We start from the raw sequence: 24,344 nt of genomic DNA on the forward strand, positions 1-24,344 counted from the left end.
TCCCAGAAAATGTGGTAAGCATTCATGCCATTAGCTAAGCATAATACAAATTACAAAGATACTCCAAGGTTTTTAAGAAATATTTCCCTAATTATTTCATTCAAGCCCTTTCTTTCATCAAAAGAAAAAAATAGGGCCTGTATTTTCGCAAGCCTTTATATGTCATGCTATAGTCGTTTATCTCAGCCTCCCACAAAGACTTGAAAAATGGCCATTCTACAAGTCTTACCAAAAACAATGTAATTAAAAATTAGGTACAAGTATTACCTACATTGAAACTCTGTTTCTGTGTTTCCTCTTGGGAATGAAAGAGAAGAAAGCAGTATGCCCCATAAATTTAACAGTAATTTAGAGAAAACTACAAATACTGCCAAATAAAATCTTTACTCTACAATCAATGGTTATATATTTGTATCAAATCTCCCTCATATCAGAAATCATTCGGGGCGCCTGGGTGGCTCAGTGGGTTAAAGCCTCTGCCTTCTGCTCAGGTCATGATCCCAGGGTCCTGGGATCAAGCCCCGCATCAGGCTCTCTGCTCAGCAGGGAGCCTGCTTTCCCCTCTGTCTCTGCCTGCCTCTCTGCCTACTTGTGATCTCTGTCTGTCAAATAAATAAATAAAATCTTAAAAAAAAATTAAAAAAAAAAGAAATCATTCAACAATATGATTGGTAATACACAGGTATGGACTTAGGACTTTCCCACATTCTGTAAGAAGTGACAAATCCTACAATACTTTTTAAAGCAAAAGCTGAAATTATTAACTATAATATACTTTTCTACTAGTCCTATTTTAATTATACAAAACAAACAAACACTGCATTAACTCCAGGGCTGAAATTTTTACTTTTGATTGCTTTGAAGTTAATGAACTAAACTCATTTAAAATGTACACTGTATATTACGTTAAATATAAGCTCCTACTGATGTCTTCAATTGTAACCCTCTACCATAAGTATCCTTCTAAATTCCTCTCATTGTTTATCTGTAACTTCCCATTCCAACAGTAAGAAACCTGATTCCCACCACATACCATCTGTTTTACTTAATTGTTTCATTCTAGTGTGCTATCAGAATTGTTCATGTACCTCTATGGGAAGCAATACTGACAACTAGAGTAACACTGCTTATGTGCAGTTCCTTTTGCATTTAGTCTTACAGGTTCCATGCATTTCCAAAGTTAATTAGGTCAGCACCTTTCCTCCCCAACTCTATTCAGTGAGATTCTTTCATAATTTCTAAGAGAATTAGATTTTTCTGTCTCAATCTGCAATATACCCTGGGATCCTCTAACCTCCTAAATGATTTTTTAAACTACATACATTAAGATTCACTTTCTGAGGTAAAGATCTATGGGTCTTGATAAATGTACGTGTGCTTTTTTATGATGCTTCTCATCTTCCATAAATAAAACATCTTACAAATGATTTTATCACTCATGCTTCAGGCAAACATACACATTTCCAAAGCCATCTTCAATTCTACTAAACAGGATACAGAGTTTACATGTTTGCAGTCTTATCTCCATGCACATACCACTTTTTCCACAATCTCTGAGGACACTCATTTCAGAAAACTTTGCTTCCAGATTACTAATAGTTGTCTGCTCCTGATGAGTCTTCAAAGAAAAGTGTTACAGTTATATAAGAAAACAGATTTCACCTTATTTTACAACCAAGTTCTGAGTTTCACTTACACTTATATCATTAATAAAGTAATGAAAGCTTATATAAAGAATTCATTTTACTTATTTTCTTCTACTTTGGTCTTCCTATATATAAACTGAGATGATGCAGATTCACTTACTCAGCTCAGTCACACTGTAAAGATTTTTAAACAAAGTCAGCCTAAACAGTATTTGCTTACTGTAGATAAACTATTTTAATAAATAACAATATTATTAGATCCAATACCAATGGCTCAGGGAATTTGACTGAGGATATAAATAAGACCTAAGAGCATATAGGTTCTATTCCTGAAAGCCTCCCCCAATCCAGATAAAAACCTCTGAATATTCCTAGAACTCATCTATCCAAATTAAAATTCCAGACTATACTATGTAAGATCCTGCTAGTTACTAGATGTCATATTATTCTCTTCCCACGCTTCAGGTACTCATATTTTCAATGCAAAAAAAGCAAAGCCCTGACTTCCAACTTCCAGACCAGGATACAAGCAGCTGAGAAACCATCACTCCATTCTAACAACAATCAAAAACCTGAAAAAAACTGAAAAATCAACAATTCTTAGATCCATCAGAGAAGAAGAGTTACAAAGCAAATTGCTGCCCTTAAAACTGGAGACAGACGAGCAAATCCAGAGAGTCGCAACTTAAGGAGCAGAAACCTATAAACAGAAACCTCCATGGGAACCAGTACCAGGGTAGGAAAACCTAAACTATATTTGACTTGTAAGAGGCTTAGTGTGGACAAATTTGAAAGTTAAAAATTCCAGAGGTAACCAGTCATGAGGGGGTCCTCACACTTTTGTAAGTTTTACCTCTAGGAACTCTACAAGGTCCTCACAGTGAAGATCAATGAAAAATCACCTCATGCTTCCAGCAGTGGGAAAGGTAAGCTAGCCATTTTTTTTTTTTTGACACATTATCTTCTTTTATTCAAGTACCAGTCTGATCACACATGGTCCAAGAACCCTCAAATAATAAGCCACATATAAACAGATGTTAAAGATTGGTCTTCAGACATTATAGCCAATGACGCCACGCTTGCCTATGATCTCGCCAACATAAAACCACATCCACACCTCGGTGGCCACCAAACCATTCAGCAGAGCTTCCTTAACTGTGAGCTGTTTGAAGCTACCAGTTTGAGAACTCATGACTATTTTTTTCAAGCTCTGAATAGCTGTAGGGATCTCAGCAGGGGTTGGAGGAACCAGCTCAACTTTGGCATAGTGCCAAAATGTAGCAAATCGAGGCTTCGAGTAAGTCACAGCAGTGTTCACCAGCGCTGGGGCCTGCTCCCCTTGCTTGTGCCCTCTCTCCCCATCTCTCTCTCTCTGACAAATAAATAAATAAAACCTTTTTTGTTTTTTGTTTTTGTTTAAAGGCATTCATTTCTGTTACAGTGTTTTTGATCCCCAGTATTTTTTTGGTCCTTAGAATTTCTAGCTCTCTGGTCATATTAATCATCTGTTCTTGTATGTTGCCTACCTCTTCCATTAGAGTCCTTAGCATATGAATCATAGTTGTTTAAAATTAATAGTCTGGTAATTCCAGAACTGTGGGATAACTACAAAAGATATAACATATGAGTGATGAGAATACCAGAAGGAAAAGAAAAAAAGGAATATTCGAAGCAGTGATAACTTAGAATTTCTCCAAATGTCAGATACCAATCCACAGATCCAAGGAGATCACAGAATAGCAAAGCAGCATTAAAAACAAAGAAAAACAAAAACAAAATAAACAAACCAAAAACCTAAGCATATCATATTCAAACTCTAGAAAATCAAAGATATAGAAAAAAGTCTTGGGAAAAAAAAAATCCAGGTGAAAAAAAAAACACATCTCATATACAGAAGAGCAAGGATAAGAATGACATCTGACTTCTCAGAACCATGCAAGCAAGAAGAGATTGGAATAAAATATTTAGAGAGGTGAAAGGAGGAAACCCTACCAATCTCAAATTCTGTGCCCTGCAAAATTATCCTTCAAAAGTGAAAAAAGACGTTCTCAAACAAAAATTGAGGGAATTTATTGCCCATAGACCTACCTTGCAAGAAGTTCTGCAGAGAGAAGGAAAATGACATGAGTAAGAAACTTAGGTCTACGTTAAAGAAAGGAAAAGCATTAGAGGAGGAATAAAGTGAATATAAAATAAAAAACTTATATTACAGAAGGGAGGAATTAGAAATATTTTGTTCCATTCAATTTTGCTGTGAACCGAAAATTGCTCTTAAAAAAAAAAAAAAAAAAAAAAAAGACAAAGCCTTGTCTATTTTAGTTTGCTGTTCTATAAAGCCTGGTGCTCATTTGTACTGATCAGTAAGATTGGTACCAAATCGTCAACTGGAACATTTTCCCAAAGGCAGCTAAATTATGTGTCTACAGGAAGGAATAAGAAACAGAGCCTGAAAAAGATAAATGTTATTTCTAAAATGTAACTAGTGAGTATCTCCAGTAATTCAATGACCTGACAGCAGAATGAGACTCTGTGATTGAGTATTCTCCACAGCAGTCACACAATATTTCTCCCTAGGGTTCAGGCTCAGAATCTGTCTTAAGAGACTTTGTCCTTCTCCAGGGAGTACAGTAAAATGGTAATTTTACTCCTAAAGAGTCAGGAAAGAAGCATTCATGGCACTCAGGGATGCATCAATGAAGCTGATCCAAAGGGAACAGAAGCTACTGAGCTTCTGAGTGTCCTCAAAGGACACTATGCAGGGATGTGATGCTGAAGAACTATAGCAGCTAATCTCAAGGATGGTACCATTTTGCAACCCAAACTCATCATTCAGCTTGACCGGAAGAGAACAACTTCAATGAGAGAAAAGAAAACACCTAAAAGGGATCTGTCCTCCAAAATTAAACAAAGTGTCTTCTGTATCCAATGCAGACAAAGAAGATTTACTCTGTAACGTAGGTTATAATTATCTGAGGACTTTTTTGGGCCAGGTGAGGAGAAAAAGTTGAGTTACAGTATTTTAACTTTATCAAATGAATATCAATTTATATTCCTTAGTATAAGTGTAGTCCAAGAAGAGACTAGCATGTTCTGCTCTCAAATATGTATAATCCAGACATGGTAAAAAATAAAACATCCCTACAAATGTAACAGACATCAAGGTACTAAAGAAAGTTAAGGTCCATTCTATGTGTCTGAAAGATTATGTGAACTAAGAAAATTACAAGTTTATAAAAGAGCTTTAAAAATTCCCAGTAAATGGGACACCCAGGTGGCTCAGTCAGTTGGGCATCCAACTCTTGATTTCAGCTCAGGTCCTGATCTCAGGGTTGTGGGATTGAGCCCTGGGCTTGGACTCTGCACTGAGCGGGGAGTCTACTTCAGATTCTCTCCTTCTCCTCCTCCCCCAGCTTACGTGCACTCTAAAATAAATAAAAAGATCTTTTAAAAAAAAATTCCCAGTAAACTTTTTTAACTTTCCAATTTTTTCACATAAATTTATTATACACAGATAATTTAAAAACAAAACTGAACCCTTTAGGGATTTTTGTCATTTTTTCAAAATACTTCTGACTTCATAATTTCCAGAAACAGAGTAAAGTTGCCAATACAAAGCATCATGGGGGCAATGAATGTCAAATAAATCATCAAGAGTTACATCTGTGCCGGAAAGGTAAGGGAAGGCCATTTCCAGCACTAAAATATATAGAAAGTCTGGCTCTAATTGTTAAGCTGTGTAAGAGATTGTCAGAAATTAAGTGGGTTATGGGAAAGGGCACCTGTTCAAAGCCTGAGTGACATACCAAGGTATCAAACTTAATAAAGAGCAATATCTAGGTGTTGATATTCTTAAGAGAGCATTAATCTTTAAAGGGGATTGGGCACCAGCCAATAAGAGAGAGGTGTAAACTTTTTATTTAAAGATCTGCTAGTAGAATAAGACATTAGACTGTAGCAGAATAGAGATTTCAGGATGCAGGGGGAAAAAAAATCCCCATATTCTCTGTTAGGATATGACATAAACATTTTCTGTTATTAGAATAAGGAATATTTGACACTGAGGCTTCAAACCTTCCCCTTAAATCAGCGATTAAAAATTAGACTATGAGGTTGGGGTACCTGGGTGGCTTGGCTGAGCACCTGACTCTTGGTTTTGGTTCAGGTCATTGGTCTAATGGGTCATGGGATCAAGCCCAGTGTGGGGATCAAGCCCAGTGTGGGGTTCTAGCCCAGTGCAGGGCTCTGCACTCAGTGGGGAGTCTGGTTGGAGATTCTCTCCCTCTGCAACCCCCCAGTCACATGTATACGCTCTCTCTCTCAAATAAAAAAGTAAATCTTTAAAAAAAAAAAATTAGACTATGAGGTAAACTTCTTGACTACATCACTTTATCTTTCCAAAAATAAAAAATAATTGGGGTGCACATATTAAGGAGTAGGTTTGGTTTGGCTTACTTCTTTTGTTTGGGCAATTAACCTAGCTTAGAAACCTATGATTACCTAAAAGTACTTACCAATAAAGTTGGTAAATTCGACTAGCTGTGTATATATTCTGCAAAGGCTTTTTTATCAGTATTATTTTTTTTTAAAGCTAATTTTAGTATCCTTTAGGAAATGCAAGAGTGTCTGATAAATATATCCTGTGGCTTCTCAAAAACCAGGCTACAGGCTCATATAGAAGAAATCTCTCTTCACCAACAATTATTACTAACTCTCCAATTATGTGGTCTATTTGGCCCCTAATTTATTTTGGCTTCAATGCGTGCTATTTTGGCTTTGACTTAAGAGAAGATAAACATTCTTACTTGATACTGAAGAATTAAATATACATGGTTACAGCGCCAGTTCAACGTAGTATTCACATCTGCTATTCATCAAAAATCATGAACCAGTACCAGGTTGTTAAATGCTGTTCACTAGTTTCCATACAAATGTAATTTTATCACTGTATCTGGCCTGATATTCACTGCAATACTTTCTGGAAAATAAATTTTAAATGAAGTGAAGGGTAGAAGACAGGCTTTTTTTAAATTAGGAAGTAATTACAGTAAGTAAAGAAAATATTAAGTTTTCAAAACATCAAAATTTCTTATGCCAGAAAGTAAAAATATCTCAACCAACAATCAGACTACATTCCAGCCATTTTATACAAATTTGTCTTATACAAATTTATTACATTCCAAAGCATATAATGTCTAAAATTAGGTAAGGGTAAAATAATAAATTTTCCAAAATATTCACAAACCCCTAATCTAGCATATTACTCAATCTGAATTCAGTCTCCCCTAACAAAAATATTCAAAAATATTCAATAAACCTAAACTGAAGGGATAAATTTTCATCCTTTACAAGATGTAATTACACACAATGGTGGCTAATTAAGAAAACATTTAGAATTGAGTCATAAAAACTAAGTGAATCAGATCTATACTAGATCATAAATCACTTCATGATCCTTGAAGTTACTTATATAATCCTACCTATAATTAAAAGAAGTCATTAATACACATTATTAGTAAGTATGAATAATGCTCAACTATTATGTACATATATCCACAATAAGAAAAGGCAGTATTTAAAAACATGAAAGTCAGAGTTTCTATTTCTGATAATTTAGTAACAAAATAACCAGAAATTCCTCCTTTCACAAAACCTCTAGAACCACTGGTTAGTCTCTTTGATTTATACATTGCTACAGTCTGAATGTTTGCGTTCCCTCAAAATTCACAGGTTGAAGTCCTAATGCTCAAAGTTGACAGTATTAGCATGTGGGGCCTTTGGGAGGTGCTTAGTCATGAGGACAGAGCTACAAAGCAAACCCTAGGCTGTTCCACCACGGGAGGACACAGCAAGAAGGCACCAGCTATGAACCAGAGAGGGGCCCTTACTAGAAAGGGACCACACTGGCATCTTATTCTTGGACTTCCTAGACTCCATAAATTTCTGTCATTATAAGCCACCAGGTATAAGCTACTAGGCAGTATTTTGTTAAAACCCCAAAAAGACTAATACATATACACAAAATAAAAATATATAAACACTCTTAAATGTACAGCTAAGGTATCGTGAAAGTAGGAGAAATCTACAGAGAGCCAAAAATGAACAGGGAGGTAAAAAGCAGTGCATGTTTGATGCTACAACAATCCTGCAGGATTTTCTCATCTCAGAAACTGAGGGACTTGTGTTTCCACAGGGAAACAGGGAAGATAAAGCCCAGACACATAAGAAGCATTGTGTTAGAAGTAAGATTCTTGCACAAAGCACAGACCCTCAGGGAACAATGAAGTAGAAAAATATGCCACTGGCAGAGAAAGGCAAAGAAGCTCTTCACAGTCTTGGCCTAAGCTCTGGAAAGGTGGGAAAAATCACCAAAAACTCTGTAACCACAATGCTCGCTCACATAGGTTTAGAATTTGAATTAATTCTCAGTACATGGTACAGGAACTTCTAACTCAAAAAAATAAGAATAAAAAGTAATCTCTGCTTGAATGAGATGATAATAGAGATGAACACATTTGTCAAAACTGCACGATTAAGGTCTATGCATTCTACTGTATAGAAATTATACTTTAATTTACAAAGAAAAAATAAAATTGTTCCTGGAAACACCCCTCGGGTCTCTGGCAGAAACAAACTAAAACCTCTCTGAAGGAATATGCACCCCCATGAGGCCACTCAGGATTCTTGACAACCCTTCTGAAGATCAGCTCATAAACCAAACTATATGACATCTAAGGAAACAGTTCACCTTAAGCAAGAATCAGCAAATACAACAAAGAACAGAAGTGAATTTCTAAAAAAAAAAAAAAAAAAAAAAAAGAAGAAGTGAATTTCTAAGAACTTCAGACAACTGACCAACCTGATAGAAACTGTAAATATTTAAAATGATTAAAACACATAAAAGATGGAATACAATACATGCGATAAAACATCATAAAACAGTAACAAATATCCCTAATGAAGTAACACAAAAAATGATCCTCAGTGGGTGTTAAAACAATCAAGTGATGAGGAAATGGATATTGGTATGGTACAGAAGGATCATCCCACAAATTATTCACAGGATACAAGAGGAAAAACTCAACTTTATAATAAAGATATTAATTTCAGCATCTGAACCCACTGAACAATCTCAGTATCACTGTAAGTAGGACAAGACATTATATACTTTCTGATGTGATGAATACAAAGTACTCAGTACTGTTCTGCCTATGAAATATTCATGACAAAAACTGAATTTGTCACTTAAGTCTTCTATTCTAAATCTCATTTTATAAGAAATACAAAAGAATAAAATTAAGTTAAACATCACAAGAATCTCTTAGAAAATCCAAAATCTAAAACATTCTAATGGACAACTGCACAATCTTTCCAATAAGTCAAGGCTGAGAGAAAAAAAAGGGAGGGGGATGGAGGGGATGCTGTTCTAGAGAAACTTAAGAGGCATAACCAAATGCAACTTGTGAACCTTGCTTTGGATCCTGATTCAAACATATCAACCATAAAGGACATTTCTGAGACTATTTTGCATATCTAAATGTAGACTGAGTAATTTAGAATATTAAAGAATTGTTCATTTTGGAGTGTCTGGAAGATTATAGTACTGTGGTTATGGAAGAAAATGTTTTTCTCTTTTAGGAATGTAAAATGAAGCATTCACGAGTGAGGGATCACTGTGTGGGTTTGCTTTAAAATATCTGAGCTAACAAAACAGCCTAAATGTCTAAACATAAGAGGGTGGTTGAATGAACTATGGTACATTCATACAATGGAATACTATAATCATTGTAAAAAAGAATGAGGAAGAGCTCTATGGAATGATATTCAGGATGTATTGTTAAGTAAAAAAGAGATAATGCCAAGGAGCACTTTAGTATGTTACCCTTTCATGTAAGAAAAAAAGAGAATATAAGAAAACACTCATGTATTAGTTCATTTGTGCAAAAAAGGATTTCAAGAGGATAAAACCAAAAATTAGTAAGAGTAAGGTATCTATAAATAAGAGGGAACAGACAAGAGAGAAAGGGAGAATAGGACAAGGGTAGAAGGATGGGGAGGAAGGACACTACTCACAGTCTAACTCATGTTATCTCTAACTCTCAAAAACGTGGCAACTGTTTCACATAACTCCAATATAAATCAATACTTAAAATCAGGTAGGATATTGAGGCGGATATTCAAAATGAATACAAACCATGATAAATATATTACGAATGAATAATACAGCCACATTGCAACAGGTAAGAAAGAAATTACCCAAATAAATTTGGAAAACAGTATTTTAACTCTGCAGACAATAGTTTCATAGTATTGTACTCTAGAGAGTAAATTTGTTGCTCACAAGAGTACAGGTTAGCAATTCTGAAATCCTTGCACACTACGAATAATATATGACAATCTATTGTATATCTGATAAATATTTGGTATTTATATTGATAAACCAGGTTTCTCACTGTCACAGAATTGACCAAAAAAGGAAAGGGCCAAAACTATAATGTAATACTGTGGTGGTGGATTGGAACTGGATTGTGGCAGCGATATCAACATGAACTCATGTTTTTTTAAATTAGTTATCTGGAAGACAAGTGAAAAAATAAACCACATAGTAGCCAAGAGAGAGACAATATGAAAGCAAGATCAAGAGGCATGGAGCACAAAATTAGTCCATCATACATCAAACAGGAGTTCCAAGGGAATCTAAGGATGATGAAGGAAAAGTTAAGAAATAATGCATAGTAAGTTTCTAGAACTATCGGATAACAATAATGATTAGATTCTACAAACATGAATTCTAATCAGGATATATAAAAATAGAGCCACAACTAGACACAGGGTAGGAAAAGCTACAGAATATAAAAACTTAAGAGATGCATAGGGGCTGCTTTTAAAGAACCAGGAAAACAAACAAAAAAATAGATAAAGTACTTACAAAGCAACAATAATTAGGAAATATCAGATGTCTCACAGCAACAAGTAAAATCATAATACCCTCCAACAACTGAGTGAAAATAACTATCATCCAGATTCCAGCATCAACTCATTATCATTCAAGAATGAGGGCAAATTAAACACATTTTCAGGTGAAGACCAAGAGTTTACCATTAAGCAACTTTTGCTGAAAGAAATACTCAAGAACATACTTTGAGCAGAAGGAAACTGAACCCAAATGGATTAAGTGGATGCAAAAAGCAATGGTAAAATAAGAAACTGATAGAGTAAATCTAAAAACAAAGAATTTATAAAAGCCTCCTTTAAATAAAGCTAACACATTGCATTTTTAAAGTAATTCAATTTGTAAAACAAAACACACTGCTTTAGCAAGATACTTTTCATGAAGAAAAAAGCACCAAATGTGGAATTGGAAAATCTCAACTAAGAATCTGGCTGTCTCCTATTTTAGCCAAGGCCTTGGTTTCTTCAGCCTCAAAGTGAAGGCATTTAGCTATAAGATCCTCAAGATTCCCTATCAGGTCTAGGATTTAATGGGTAGAAAATAGGCTTCCCCAGTTTACCAGGTCTGCCTTGGGCTCAGGTCATGATCCCAGAGTCCTGGGATGGAGCCCCTGCGTTGGGCTCCCTGCTCAAGGGGAGTCTGCTTCTCCCTCTGCCTCTTCCCCTGGCTTGTACGCGCGCGCACTGGAGCGCGCTCTCTATCGTGTGCATGCATTCTAATAAATTATTTTTTTAAAAAGACAATCATTTTATTCCTATTTCACAAATTAGCTATCTGGCAAACTCCTCCTTCTAAAATCTTAAAGGCTCAATGGCACAAATATTTGGTGCCAGTCAAAACTAATTTACTACATTTCTAAAGAGCCAGTCACAGTGGAATAGAGCAAGGTACGTAAGACCACCAAAATACAGAAAGCCAAAACTCAGTTAAAGGTATCCTATTCTTGGGGCGCCTGGGTGGCTCAGTGGGTTAAGCCTCTGCCTTCGGCTCAGGTCATGATTCCAGGGTTCTGGGATCGAGTCCCGCATCGGGCTCTCTGCTCAGCAGGGAGCCTGCTTCCTCCCTCTCTCTCTGCCTGCCTCTCTGCCTACTTGTGATCTCTGTCTATCAAATAAATAAAATAAAATCTTTTAAAAAAAAAGGGGGGGTATCCTATTCTTGAATCTCACAAAATTTCGTTCTTCTTTCTGCTAAGACTGAATTAAAAGATGAGTGCTAGGGGCACCTGGGTGGCTTAGTGCATGAAGCCTCTGCCTTCAGCTCAGGTCATGATCTCAGGGTCTTGGGATCTCCTCAGCAGGGAGCCTGCTTCCCCCTCTTTCTGCCTACTTGTGATCTCTCTGTCAAATAAATAAATAAAATCTTAAAAAAAAAAAAAAGAAAAAGAAAAAGAAAGAAAAAGGTCAGTGCTACAAGCAAGGAAAGCTCTTCTTTAAAAAGCAAAGCTATTAAGAGACAGGGCTAGTTAAAGTCATTTAGTTATACTACAAATATTCCCTTTCAATGTTTCTTCAATAAAAGTGGGCCTGAAGATACAGGACATAAAAAAATTTGACTACATAATTACAACTCAGTCTAAGAGAGGGTAATGGATATCACTGGATATAAAGAACTAAAAATTGGGTGAGGGTTGTTTTTTTTAAGTAAAGGGAAAAACCCTACACTAACATTTGAGAATACACATATATACACATACTTATTTATTCTTAAAAAGTTGTTTGTGTGTTTTTCCATTGTCAAGGGCTTTGAATCATATCCCAGAGGCTGGTAAAGCCAAGCCAATACTCCAGATTTCCTGGATTAGTGGCTGTTCTAACATATTTCTCTTAAATTTGGGACAATCTCAAAAACCCCACGACCAAACTATATTGAATCTATGTAATTTGCCTGAAAGTAACTGGCTACACTTTCATTCTTTAAACAAAAAGAATCTTTTGAAATTTTAAAGTATTTTCTAATTTACATCCAGTGGAATCAGCAAACTGGTGTTAGGGGTCAAACAGCCATAAAAAAGGAGGTTGAGTATGATGACTTATACAATAAGGACAACAGAAACAAAATTTCAAGACTCTCTTCCATATGGCGCCTAGCTGGCTCAGTCGGTTAAGCGGCTGCCTTTGGCTCAGATGGAGTCCCACATCGGGCTCCCTGTGCAGTGGGGAGAAGCTTCTCCCTCTGCCTCTGCTCCTCCCTGCTTGTGTGCACTCTCTCTGACAAATAAATAATAAAATAAAATAAAATAATAAAATAAAACTTAAAAAAAATCTGTTCTGTAGAAACACATTCTAAGTGTAGCATACCTAAATAATGGACTTGTATAATGTCCATAATTGTAAAATAAAAATTTTAAAATAGATACAGAGTACTTATTTAAATCTCTCACTTTCAAACAATGTTTTGGACTAAAGTCCAAAAGAATAAAGTGACTTGCTGGTAAATAAGAGATCTAGATGTGACACGAAACAAGCTCTATTGTCTTGATAACTTGAAACAACTAAAAATCTTAAATATGCTTTAAATAAACAATTATAATCAAAACCATACTGGGGTAGAATTCATGGAACGATGCTAAAATTTGTACTTGCTTAGAAAATACTTTCTCCTCTAACAACGAAAACTAACAGGATTGTGAAAGGAAGTATAAGGTCCGGTTGCTCAAAAATATTTATTGAACACTGTTATGTGGTAGGAATGATTTTAGTCAGCTGGAACACACCAGTGTAGAAAATACTTCTAAACATACTCAAGATATGACAATTATATATGTGTGTGTGTGCATACATGCATACGTACATACATATATACATACATACTTGTTAGGGAAATTATACATTATTTTTTCCATTGTGTTAATTCTGCAAGCATTTTTAAAGCAGAACTTTTAGTATTATAAATATTCCTGATGATAAAAATATATTTTAAAAGTATCTCTCAAAGCTGTTCAGTATGAATTCACTTCAGACTGAATCACTAAAGTTTAACTTTTTAAAAAATATTCAGAAGAATCTGGAATATGTACAGATATCCTTAACAACAAAAAACCCTTAAAACTATTTTATTTGTACCTGAAACAGCTGGCCCTCAACATCACTAAGATTAGTTCAGTCATTGTGGAACAGACTAAGAAACTCCACAAGTAGAGCAGTCAAATAGTCAGGAATTACCTCACTAAAAGGATACTGCTCTAAGTATGTTTGTTCATCCCTACAACAATTTCTATACACAGGTTTTCCTGTTCCTTATTCTGAATTCTACACTGCCATCACTCAAAAGGAAAAAAAAAAAAAAAATCTCAGACTAACAGAGGCCAAATTTCAGGAGGGAAATAAAAATCTTCCTTCAGTCTAGGCTAAATGGACTGATTACACAAAGAACTCCATACATCCGAAAGCACACAGATGTCTGCACTAGTTCCCAGGGCTCAAACAATACCAGTCATTCAATAGCTTTCCTTTTACATAAGCTGATGTGAGAGAGTTCAGTCAGCTCTTCTGAACCTTATAACCCAGGATGCTGGAACTCTGATAAAGCCTACACTTTTCTTCAGCACTGTTTTCATGTACTTTCTCTGGAAAGTAAACTTCTTTTCTCTCCCCAAAAATAAATCTGGAAATCATTTCTTCTGTTTGATAAGTGATGTACTCAATCTAAAATTACTTTTCCAGTAAAACCACAATCCTTACCATAAATCTAAGATCAACACTGCAGACTGATAGAATGTATTTTTAAATGCATGAGTTTAAAATATAATTTTACACTCCATCATACTAATTACCAAATGTATACCATTTGGATGCATTCTATTAATTTTCAGTTGTGTGATTTTAAAAATAGCCACATGACACATAACTTTCCAAAAATTAAAAAAGATTTTAAGAACGGGGGGAGAGGGTAAATTTTCACACATTCGTACACATAAGCAACACTAACCACAACCATCAAAAATAGTGAAAAAAATATTTCACTGAATATTTGACCAAAATTTAAGGCCTCAGGAAAAAGTGTTCACTGATTATCCCTTAGAAGCTTAAATAACACTACTTTCTACCTTCAATGCACACTTTTATTGATTCTTTCAATAATATTCTTGATCAGCTAAATCACTGGCAGTTTCTCACCTTCAATGCTGCTAAGTATCATGGGTAAACTAAAGCCACAGAAACTCTAATGTATTTTTTAATAGTATGATAAACTTACTCCCTAAGACACTTATCAGACCTGACACCAAGAAGTAAAGCTCATTAGTTTAGGATACAAAATGAGAATGATTCGTTTAATCATTAGATGATTAGATCCTGAGTAGTCAAGAGTTCCCTATAAATTCGGCTCCCTTGAATATATACTATCATAAAATCATTATTCCTTGTAGAAATGATCTAAATGCTGCTATGGAATTGTGGTAACCAAGCTATACTATCCACCCCTTCTCCGTAAGAGCTCCTGTGGCCCTTCCAATTCCCTTTAACACTCTTCCTCTCTCCACATACATACTGTATAATACAAATAAACATGCTTTTGAAGAAGTAAAAGTTCTCTTGTCCAAGTTTTCTGTCCTTAAACAGATTGTAAATCCTTAAAGATATTCCGTCCTCCCTCCCCAACAATAGTACAAAAAAAGCAGAGCTCTAAACATACTATTTAAAAGATATTTGGCTAAATTGCCATTACTGCCCTTACAGTTATAAGATTAAATTTGTCAAAAACAATTTTTTAAGAAATATTTCTCTTTTCACCAAAGTACTATTCCCTAATGACCACTGAGAGCACCAAAACCCGTGTGTATTCTATAAAGCAGTAACCTCACAAACATTTCAACACTCTCTGCGACTCACAAACTGTTGGCAAAACAAAGATTCCATTTCTCGAAAGTATCTTGCAAGTTCTCAGCAACCAAATTTTTCATCAGTACAGTTAACTGCATATCCAACATCTCTGACCTCCTCCTTGGGACAGTCAACCCTTTTTCCTACCACGAGAGTCACAATACTTTCTGATGCTTTATTAAGAGAACATCTGACTTCAGCAGATACCTCTTAATGTCCCTCTAAAAAATATATTTTTTATATATTATACAAATTACATATATGTGTTCCTGAACTTCTCTCCCTAAAGTTTCACTACAGCATTACCCACATTATCTTTCAGGGACAGACAAATCTTTTCATTTTCCTACAACATGGCATCTGCTTTAAACTTTGTCACCAAGTAAGGCCTGATACCAAGACAAAGGAGCACACATAAAACTTTCTTTCATTCTCTACCCCACATTCTATTACATAGTATTAATCCACTTCCTTCTATAAATGTGTTTTAAAGCATTCCAACATACTTGAAAGTCAAAGAAAACAGAGTGTTAAGATGGTTATTTGCAAGTTACTTATCTTTATATTTTAAACAATTACAAGTAACTCATTTCAGGTTAATGTTTAGTAATCTATCATGACAGACTCTGGCATAACAACATATTCAATAAACAAGTATCAAGGAATGTTATATGACAGAAGTGAAGCATAGTAACAGAAGCATGTGATGACAGTTCACATTTTCTAATGGGATTTACCCATAGCTTGAAGTTTCCCTTCTCTTTAGAAAATAAACATTTAAACCTTTACAGCACATATATGTTTAACTAAATAGAAATGAGTTGTTTAACAACTGAATTTTTGTTTTTCATTCAATACTGACATATTAAATAATACTTCAAAGTTTAATAAAAAGATACTAGTATAACAAAATGACTGCATATACACTAAAAGTTATAAGATCCATCAGACTGTTTTACATTGTCTTGAGCTATCAAATACTACTCTTGTTAGGTCTTCATCCCTTCTTCTCTGCCTTCTAATTATCCTCTCGTAATTATTAAATGCAAAAACTCTATCTATGGCTATCCCATAAATAATGTCAGAAACACAATTATCACAAAATCTACAGAAACATCTTACTTGAAGAACACAACGTAATTTCCCACATTCAAGTCTACTTGACAAAGAAGCTCAAAGAAACTGAAATTTAGTTTTTGATCTTTCTTTTCTCTTGGGGATGGGGGTGGGGGTTGTCTATGCTAGCAAATGGAAACCAGGAAACAGATGCAAAATGGTCTGTACCTTGCACAAAACTTACCCACTTGAAGGATCTAAGGCAATAGCTCTGGGTTGATCCAACTCTTGCCAAAATAACACTTTTCGTAAAGATCCATCTAAATTAGAAACTTCAATCCGATTTGTTTCAGAATCTGTCCAGTATAATTTTTCTCCAAGCCAATCACATGCCAACCCATCAGGGGACAATAATCCAGAGACAACAACATTCTGTACACTCTCAGTTTTGTTAAACTCTGTTCGTTTAATGGCTTCTTCGCTGACATCACTCCAGTATATCAAGCCATGACCAAACACAAAGTCCACCGCAGCTGCATCCTCCAAGCCTCCAACTACAATTGTAGCATTCTCTTTGCCATTTGTAGCATCAACCAATCGCAAGTCCCGTCTGTTTGCATAAAGCAACAAAGGGGCCGCTAGAACAAAAAAAGAAAAATATGTAAGTAAAAAGAAAGGAAATGTAATGGTTCCTATAAATTGAGTTTCAAATCAACATTAGTGAACAAATACTATAAAAAATAAGAGCAAATAAATCTATAGAAGACTGTCTTAAAGTCTCTTCACAAACAAAATACTATTTTTGCAGCATTTAAATACAAAAAGTTGCAAGAGCAAGGAAATAATTCTATTAGGTCAGTCTTTTCTTATTAAAACAGTCTGTCACATAAAATTAAAAAGTTTGGCCATACCAAGAATTCAAATATGGAGCCAGTGGAACACTCACACTCTCCTCGGGGGGAATGTATATGGCGCAGCCACTTTGGATAACAGTTTGACAGTTTCTTGAAAGATTAAACATACATCCTACCATACGATCCAGCCATTCCATGCCAAGGTATTTACTCAAGACAAATAAAAACATATGTCAATATAAAGACCTGTACATAAATGTTCATAGCAGCTTACATGAAATAAGGCCAAAATGGGATCAACACAAATGTCATCAACAAATTAATGGATGAACAAACTGTGATATATTCATACAATATAAAGTAATGAACTATTTGTACACGTAACATGGGATCTCATATAACATGTGAATCTCAAAATAATCATATACAGTGAAAGAAGTCAGACCTCCCCCCCATGACTCCATTTATATAAAATTTTAGAAAATTCAAATTACTCTATTGTGAAAGAAAGCAGATCAGTGGTTGTCTCGAGGTAGACAAAAAGGGTAAAAAAGAAAGGGATTATATAGGGAGAGATTATAAAGAGGCACGAGGAAACCTGCAGATAATAGGTGTATTATGTCTATGAGGACAGTTCGAGAGAGGTATATTTATCAAAACTTATTAAATACACTTTCCATATGCACAATTTATTGTATTATCAATTATATCTTAATAAACCTGTTAAATAATCAATCTGGCAGAGGCCGTTTTTAACACAACTATTTTATTCTGTTTTCCGTTATTATCAGAATGATCTCTGGGGGCACCTGGGTGGCTCAGTCTGTTGAGTGGTTGCCTTCAGGTCAGGTCATGACCCCAGGCTCCTGGGATCAAGCCCCGCATCGCATCGGGCTCCCTGCTCGGTGGGGAGCCTGCTTTTCCCTCTCCTTCTGCCTACCACTCTGTTTGCTTGTACTCTCTCTCTGTCAAATAAATTTTAAAAATCTTAAAAAAAAAAAGAAAAAAGAATGATCTCTGAATGAGACCTAATATCAAAACTAAATATAAGGCCTATCCTAAAGAAATACTATTTAACTTTGAAAAAGCTGAAACTGGTAGAATTGTAAGTTATATAAATTCTATGGTTTGGGGAGTTTTTATGTGTCTTTTCCAAGTTCCTGACATGTACTTTCCTGGCATCATTAGTAATTAAAGATCTTGAGCGCAACTATCCAAAAGAACTTTCTCTGATGATAGAAATATACTCTCCACTGGGCAATACAGTATCCACTGGCCACATGCTAGAGAGCACTTGAAATGTGGCTAGTGTGACTAAGAAATTATATCTTGGGGCGCCTGGGTGGCTCAGTGGGTTAAGGCCTCTGCCTTTGGCTCAGGTCATGATTCCAGGGTCCTGGGATCGAGCCCCGCATCGGGCTCTTTGCTCCGTGGAGAGCCTGCTTTCTCCTCTCTCTTTGCTTGCTTTTCTGCCTGCTTGTGGTCTCTGTCTGTCAAATAAATAAATAAAATCTTTAAAAAACAAAAAAGAAATTATATCTTTATTTAACCTTAATTCATTTAAATTTAAATAGACAAGTGGTTGTATTGGATAGCACAGATCTAAAGGCTGAGATAAAGAATACAAATGAGGGGAGGAAAAATAATAACAGAGTTATGCAATAGTACACAATCTTCTCTCACGATTACTTAACTAAAGGTCTAAAACTGTGTCATCCAAAGGCAATACCAAGTACCATTTAAATGTAACCACTACCTTGTTTAAGAATTTAATTTCAAAAAAATTAAGGTGCTTAAAAAAGTATGAAGAAAAAAGTGATGTTTATCCAGTTTATGAATCTATAATCCAGTTTATGGATTATGGCTGCCAAGTGGAGTTAGAAAGTCCATGATTTTCATCTTGAAGTATAACATGAATTCCCCTACTAAGCTTAAATCCATCTGTCTTAATCAAAAACAAACAGGTGGATAGCTTTTTTAAAAAGTGACTAAGAGCCCTGTCTGCTTATTCTGTTTATCTAATACTGCCTTTGGCAAATTAATAAATTTCCCTCACAGATTCACTTTTAACTAATTTCATGCCTTCATTCATCACAATGATTTATGAGTACCCAGTGTCTACTGCACTCTCTTATACTGAGCCCTTCATGCTATGAACCAATTACAAAAATCAGGAAAAGGGTCTCCATTAGTTAGGGGCACAATGCTAAGTACTACACAGGGCTAAGCAGGCTAAACAACTGCCTGAGAGAACCTACAATTTAAAATCCAAAAGTGATAATAATCTAATATTCATTGAACATCTTTCTTTATGGCACTATCCTTGGAAAACTGTGTACTAAATCTGTATGGGGCATGAGGTATTAGCTAAATCTGTTTATGACTTTCAAGTCAAACATTAATATTTCTACTGAATATTTGGTCTACAAAATCCAAAGAACCTTTCTGATCATTTAAGATCTCAAAAGGCTTCTACATACAAGGGGTAAAAAAAGAGGGCTGAGATTGCGGGACAAGTTAACTTCTTTTAACTGAGCAGTACTATTTATAATTAAGATTTCTAAGTGTCTATTTGTAGGACCGCCAACCCGCCTCAGTCAGTAGAGCATGTGACTCTTGATCTTGGTTTTGTGAGTCTGGAGCCCCATGTTGGGTGTGGAGATTACTTTAAAATCTTTTCAAAAAAATAAAGAACACTGTGTGAACCTACCAACTATTAAAAGGAAATCCAGGGTTCACCCTGTCTAACCACCCTTCTGATACTTGAATACTTTCTACAATATTACAACCAATATCTATTCAACAATATATTAAATGAGATATCTGAAAGGTATAATTTGACTGATAATATTGTTTTAATCTATGAAAGAAATACAGTGGATACACACACACACACACACACACACACACACACACAGTTGTAGCATATATGCCATGCATTCCATTAACTTCCATTCTAAAGAGCTTACCTTCTAACTTCCTAATAGCCAGATAATCCAAATATCTGCCAACATATCCCTTTAGTGGAACCTGCATAGATGCTTAGGAATCCTCATTCCTTTATTAACTTACTACCAAACTTTCTCTAGTAGCCTTTCTAAACTTTTTCTGCTTTCCTAAAGAAAAATTCCATGCCTTGAATCCTTCCATCTCAGATAATCTCCTAAAATAATCTCAGTGAGACAGGAAGCAAGGTAAATGTCATATATCCCCAATATCTTAATTTGAACTTCTCAAAAATTTCTATATATCCCACACAACCTCCTTTATCTTGCCTTCAGTCACAAACGACAAGTTACCTTTTCTCCTTTTTATGGTTGAAGCAATACTTTTGATTCAGTCTCTCTACTTCCTCTCTGCAACTTTGCTCTATGGATTATTCCCTATTTCTTGTGTCTTCAATGGCTCTTGCCAGATGCCTGCTATCAAAAAACTTTGTTCTAATAACCCTAACCTTGCTACCACCACGAGAATTATATTTCTCCTAGCCACAAAATCTTACAGTATTAAATACACTTCATACTACCATCTTAGTCTAACTTAGACTAATTTCCCACCCAACACTCACCTTAAACTGCTCTCGCCAAGTCTCCAGAAGCAAATCCAGTGGCCTTTTCTCAGTCCTTATTTTTGACCTCTATTTAGCAACAATGTTGACCATAACCCTACCTATGTAAAATTCTCCTTATAATACATTTACTCTTGTTTTTCTGGTCATGCTTCACCTGCTTTTTAGTTTCAAATCTTCCTCCCACTTCTCAAATATGGGTATGCCCAATATTGTCTCTTGTTCCAGAAATGTAAAGAACAGAAGAGAAAATCTGCAAGTTCACCTAGTTAATAAAGTAACTCTATTCAGATAATTATCAAATCATCATCATTTCCAGCCTAACCTTCAGTACTGCACCTGTAACATCTGTTGGCCATCTCTTCCATACATCAAATTAAATTCATCACCTCCCCCACAACCTGCCAAAAACCACACACACACACATACACACACACACACACGTGTGCGTGTGTGTGTGTGTATATATACATACATACATATACATATACATAAATATCTTCAAAAGTCAGTGGTACCATTTTCCTAATCTTATGGGTACACAGTGGACACCCTCTTTGACACCTCCCTTTCCCCCAGTCTGCCAAATACTGTCCCACTCACTCTTCTTTGGCATGTCCTTAAATCTGCCTCTTTTCCATTTTCAGAACCACTATCCTACTCTACACCTTCATGATCTTATGCCTAAACTACCTTAATAGTAAGTGATCTCAACACTCTCCCACCATTTTCCACTTTTAGTACTTCTACTTGATCCAACTCAAAAAGCTTTCTGATTTCCTTTGCCTAAAATAAAAAGTCTCAATACTTCAGGCCACCACCAGGTGACTTCTACCTAAGATTCTAATTTAATTTTATAGCCTCCGCATCATACAAGCTGGTTTTGAACAGATTGACTGTGAGGACATCACACTACATTACTATAGCGTATTCATTCTCCTGCCCACTCCATACCTCCCTTTCATTATCCCAGCAAGCAAGCTCTTCAAGGCAGATTCAAATCTTATCTATTCCATGAATCTTCCCAATTGCTTCAGCTTTCCTTCTTTGAGCTCTTACAGTCTTTCCCACTTTTCTGATATTAGCATTTTCAAGAAGATATTTTCTACTTCAACTAGGATCTCTGCCCTTTGGGAACAGGAGCAATATAAGTTTATCCCCAATACGTAGCAAGAGTTCACTGCCTGACAGTGATATGGTAAATATATCTACTAATATCCAAAAGGAATTCTGCAGAACCTGATCCAACAATATATTTATCATAAACCCAAAAGGATTTTACATTAATTCTGGCCAAGTGTTCACAAATGCCCATTACTTACCTATTGACTTGTTCAAAGTTTAGTCAAGCTTATCTCCTCCCCACAGACCTCTGAACTTTTTAGCTAGCTCTCAGCTTAAGCAAAACACAGAACACCCTCTCTTAAGGACTCATTCTGAATATAAGGTGACCACAAGAAAAAAAACATCTCTTGTTAAATTACTGTGGCCACGTCATCTCTAACTCCCACCAGCTCATCCCATTCTCCCAAAAAGTTCCTCCTGGCACTATTCACCTCCAGAGAAAAGTCTTTTTGTGCTTGCTCTTGAGACACCTATATATCTTGTGGTCAGAATATTCTACCTATTACAATAATCTTTTTGAATAATCTCCCTAAGTAGGGATTTATTTTTGATATTTGTATGGTGACATGACTTGGATGAGGGCTGGACTTCACCAGTGGACACATACAACCCCCACTTTGATAATGATATTTAAATTCCTTTCTTGTCCAGAGATTCACGTATCTTTCCTTAAGGTCAGCTCTTGAACCAGTGCTCCAGACATCTAGTCTGTTGCAACATGGTACTTCGATATTTTCCGGTAAAGAAACTTTTCTCTTTGGCTCTTTGAGAATCACACCCTGACTCCTGAGTAGGAATATTCCCAGCTATTCTATTATCCCTTGACTCCTCCAGTGGAGATTATAGTGGGAATTTTCTTGGCTCATCACAAGGGAATACAGGCACACCTCATTCTTTCGCACTTTACTTTACTGCACCTCCCAAATACTGCATTTTTTTTTACAAATTAAAGGTTTGTGGCAACTCTGCATCAAGCAAGTCTATTGGTGCTATTTTTCCAACAGCATTTGCTCACTTCACGTACGTATTTCACATTATGGTAATTCTCCCAATATTTCTAACATTTTCATTATCATTTTATTTGTTGTGATAATCTTTGATCAGTGATCTTCAATGCCACTCCTCTAATTATTTTAGGGCACCACAAACTGCAGCCATATAAGACAACAAAATTGGTAAGTGTTTTCTGTGTTCTGAATGTGCCACCAACTAGACATTGCCCTCTCTCCTTCTCCTCAGGCCTCTGTATTCCCTGAGACACAGCAATACTGAAATGAGGCCAATGAATAACCCTACAATGGCCCCTAAGTGTTCAAGTGAAAGAGTCACAGATCCCTCACTTTAAATCAAAAGCTTGAAGTGATCACACTTAGTGAGGAAGGCATATCAAAAGCTGAGAGAGGCTGAAAGCTAGGCCTCTTGCACCAGTTAGCCAAGGAGTGAGTGCAAAGGGAAAGCTCTTGAAGGAAATTAAAAGCGCTACTCCATTCAAGATAAAAGTGATAAGAAAGCATGACAGCCTTATTGATGATATGGAAAAAGTTTTAGTGGTCTATATAGATCAAACCAGCCACAACATTCCCTTAACCCTAAGCCTAATCCAAATTCTCTTCAATTCTATGAAGGCTGAGAGAGGTGAGGAAGCTGTAGAAAAGTTTGAAGTTAGCAGAGGTTGGTTCGTGAGATTTAAAGAAAGAAGCCATCTCTGTAACAAAAAAAGTGTAAAGTAAAGCAGCAAGTACTGATACAGAAGCAGAACCAAGTTATGCAAAAAATGTAGCTAAGATAATTAAGGAAGGTGGCTACACTAAATAATACATTTTCAATGAAAACAAAACAACCTTATATTGGGAAAAGATGCCATCTAGAACTTCTACAGCTGGAGAGAAGTCAATTCCTGGCTTCAAATCATCAAAAGATAGACCAACTCTCTTGTTAGGTGACTCTAAGTTGAAGCTAATGCTCATTCACCATTATGAAAATCCTAGGGTGTTTAAGAATTATACCAGATTTACTCTGCCTGCTCTGTAAATGGAACAGCAAAGCTTGGGTGACAACACATCTGTTTACAACATGGTTTACTGAATGTTTTAAGCCCACTGTTGAGACCCACTTCTCAGGAAAAAAATGCCTTTCAAAATATTACTGCTAGGGGCGCCTGGGTGGCTCAGTGGGTTAAAGCCTCTGCCTTCGGCTCGGGTCATGATCCCAGGGTCCTGGGATTGAGCCCCGCATTGGGCTCTCTGCTCAGCAGGGAGCCTGCTTCCCCCCCTCTCTCTGCCTGCCTGTCTGCCTACTTGTGATCTCTGTCAAATAAATAAA

At 35.9% G+C, this 24,344-nt stretch overlaps 2 protein-coding genes across 3 annotated transcripts in view; both read right to left on the reverse strand.

The window, feature by feature from the left end:
* The window catches only part of LRP6 (LDL receptor related protein 6), a 164,984-nt gene that overhangs the window by 119,291 nt on the left and 21,349 nt on the right, over positions 1 to 24,344 (reverse strand). The window contains exon 2 of one of the 2 annotated variants that reach the window (XM_080811028.1): positions 16,720 to 17,113. In XM_080811028.1, coding sequence (XP_080667154.1) covers positions 16,720 to 17,113 — 394 coding nt within the window. Of the gene's footprint in view, positions 1 to 6,448; positions 6,577 to 16,719; positions 17,114 to 24,344 lie in introns of those variants that run through there. The other variant, XM_080811029.1, reaches the window with a different exon arrangement.
* LOC308347995 (ATP synthase subunit g, mitochondrial-like) lies at positions 2,677 to 3,205 on the reverse strand (the record flags this gene model as incomplete). Its single annotated transcript, XM_080811830.1, has 2 exons — positions 2,677 to 3,018; positions 3,173 to 3,205. The coding sequence occupies 2 exons, from the start codon at positions 3,203 to 3,205 to the stop codon at positions 2,698 to 2,700; spliced, it is 354 nt and encodes a 117-aa protein (XP_080667956.1). The 3' UTR covers positions 2,677 to 2,697.

This window comes from Martes martes, assembly GCF_963455335.1.
Source record: "Martes martes genome assembly, chromosome: 8".
Classification (NCBI taxonomy): domain Eukaryota; kingdom Metazoa; phylum Chordata; class Mammalia; order Carnivora; family Mustelidae; genus Martes; species Martes martes.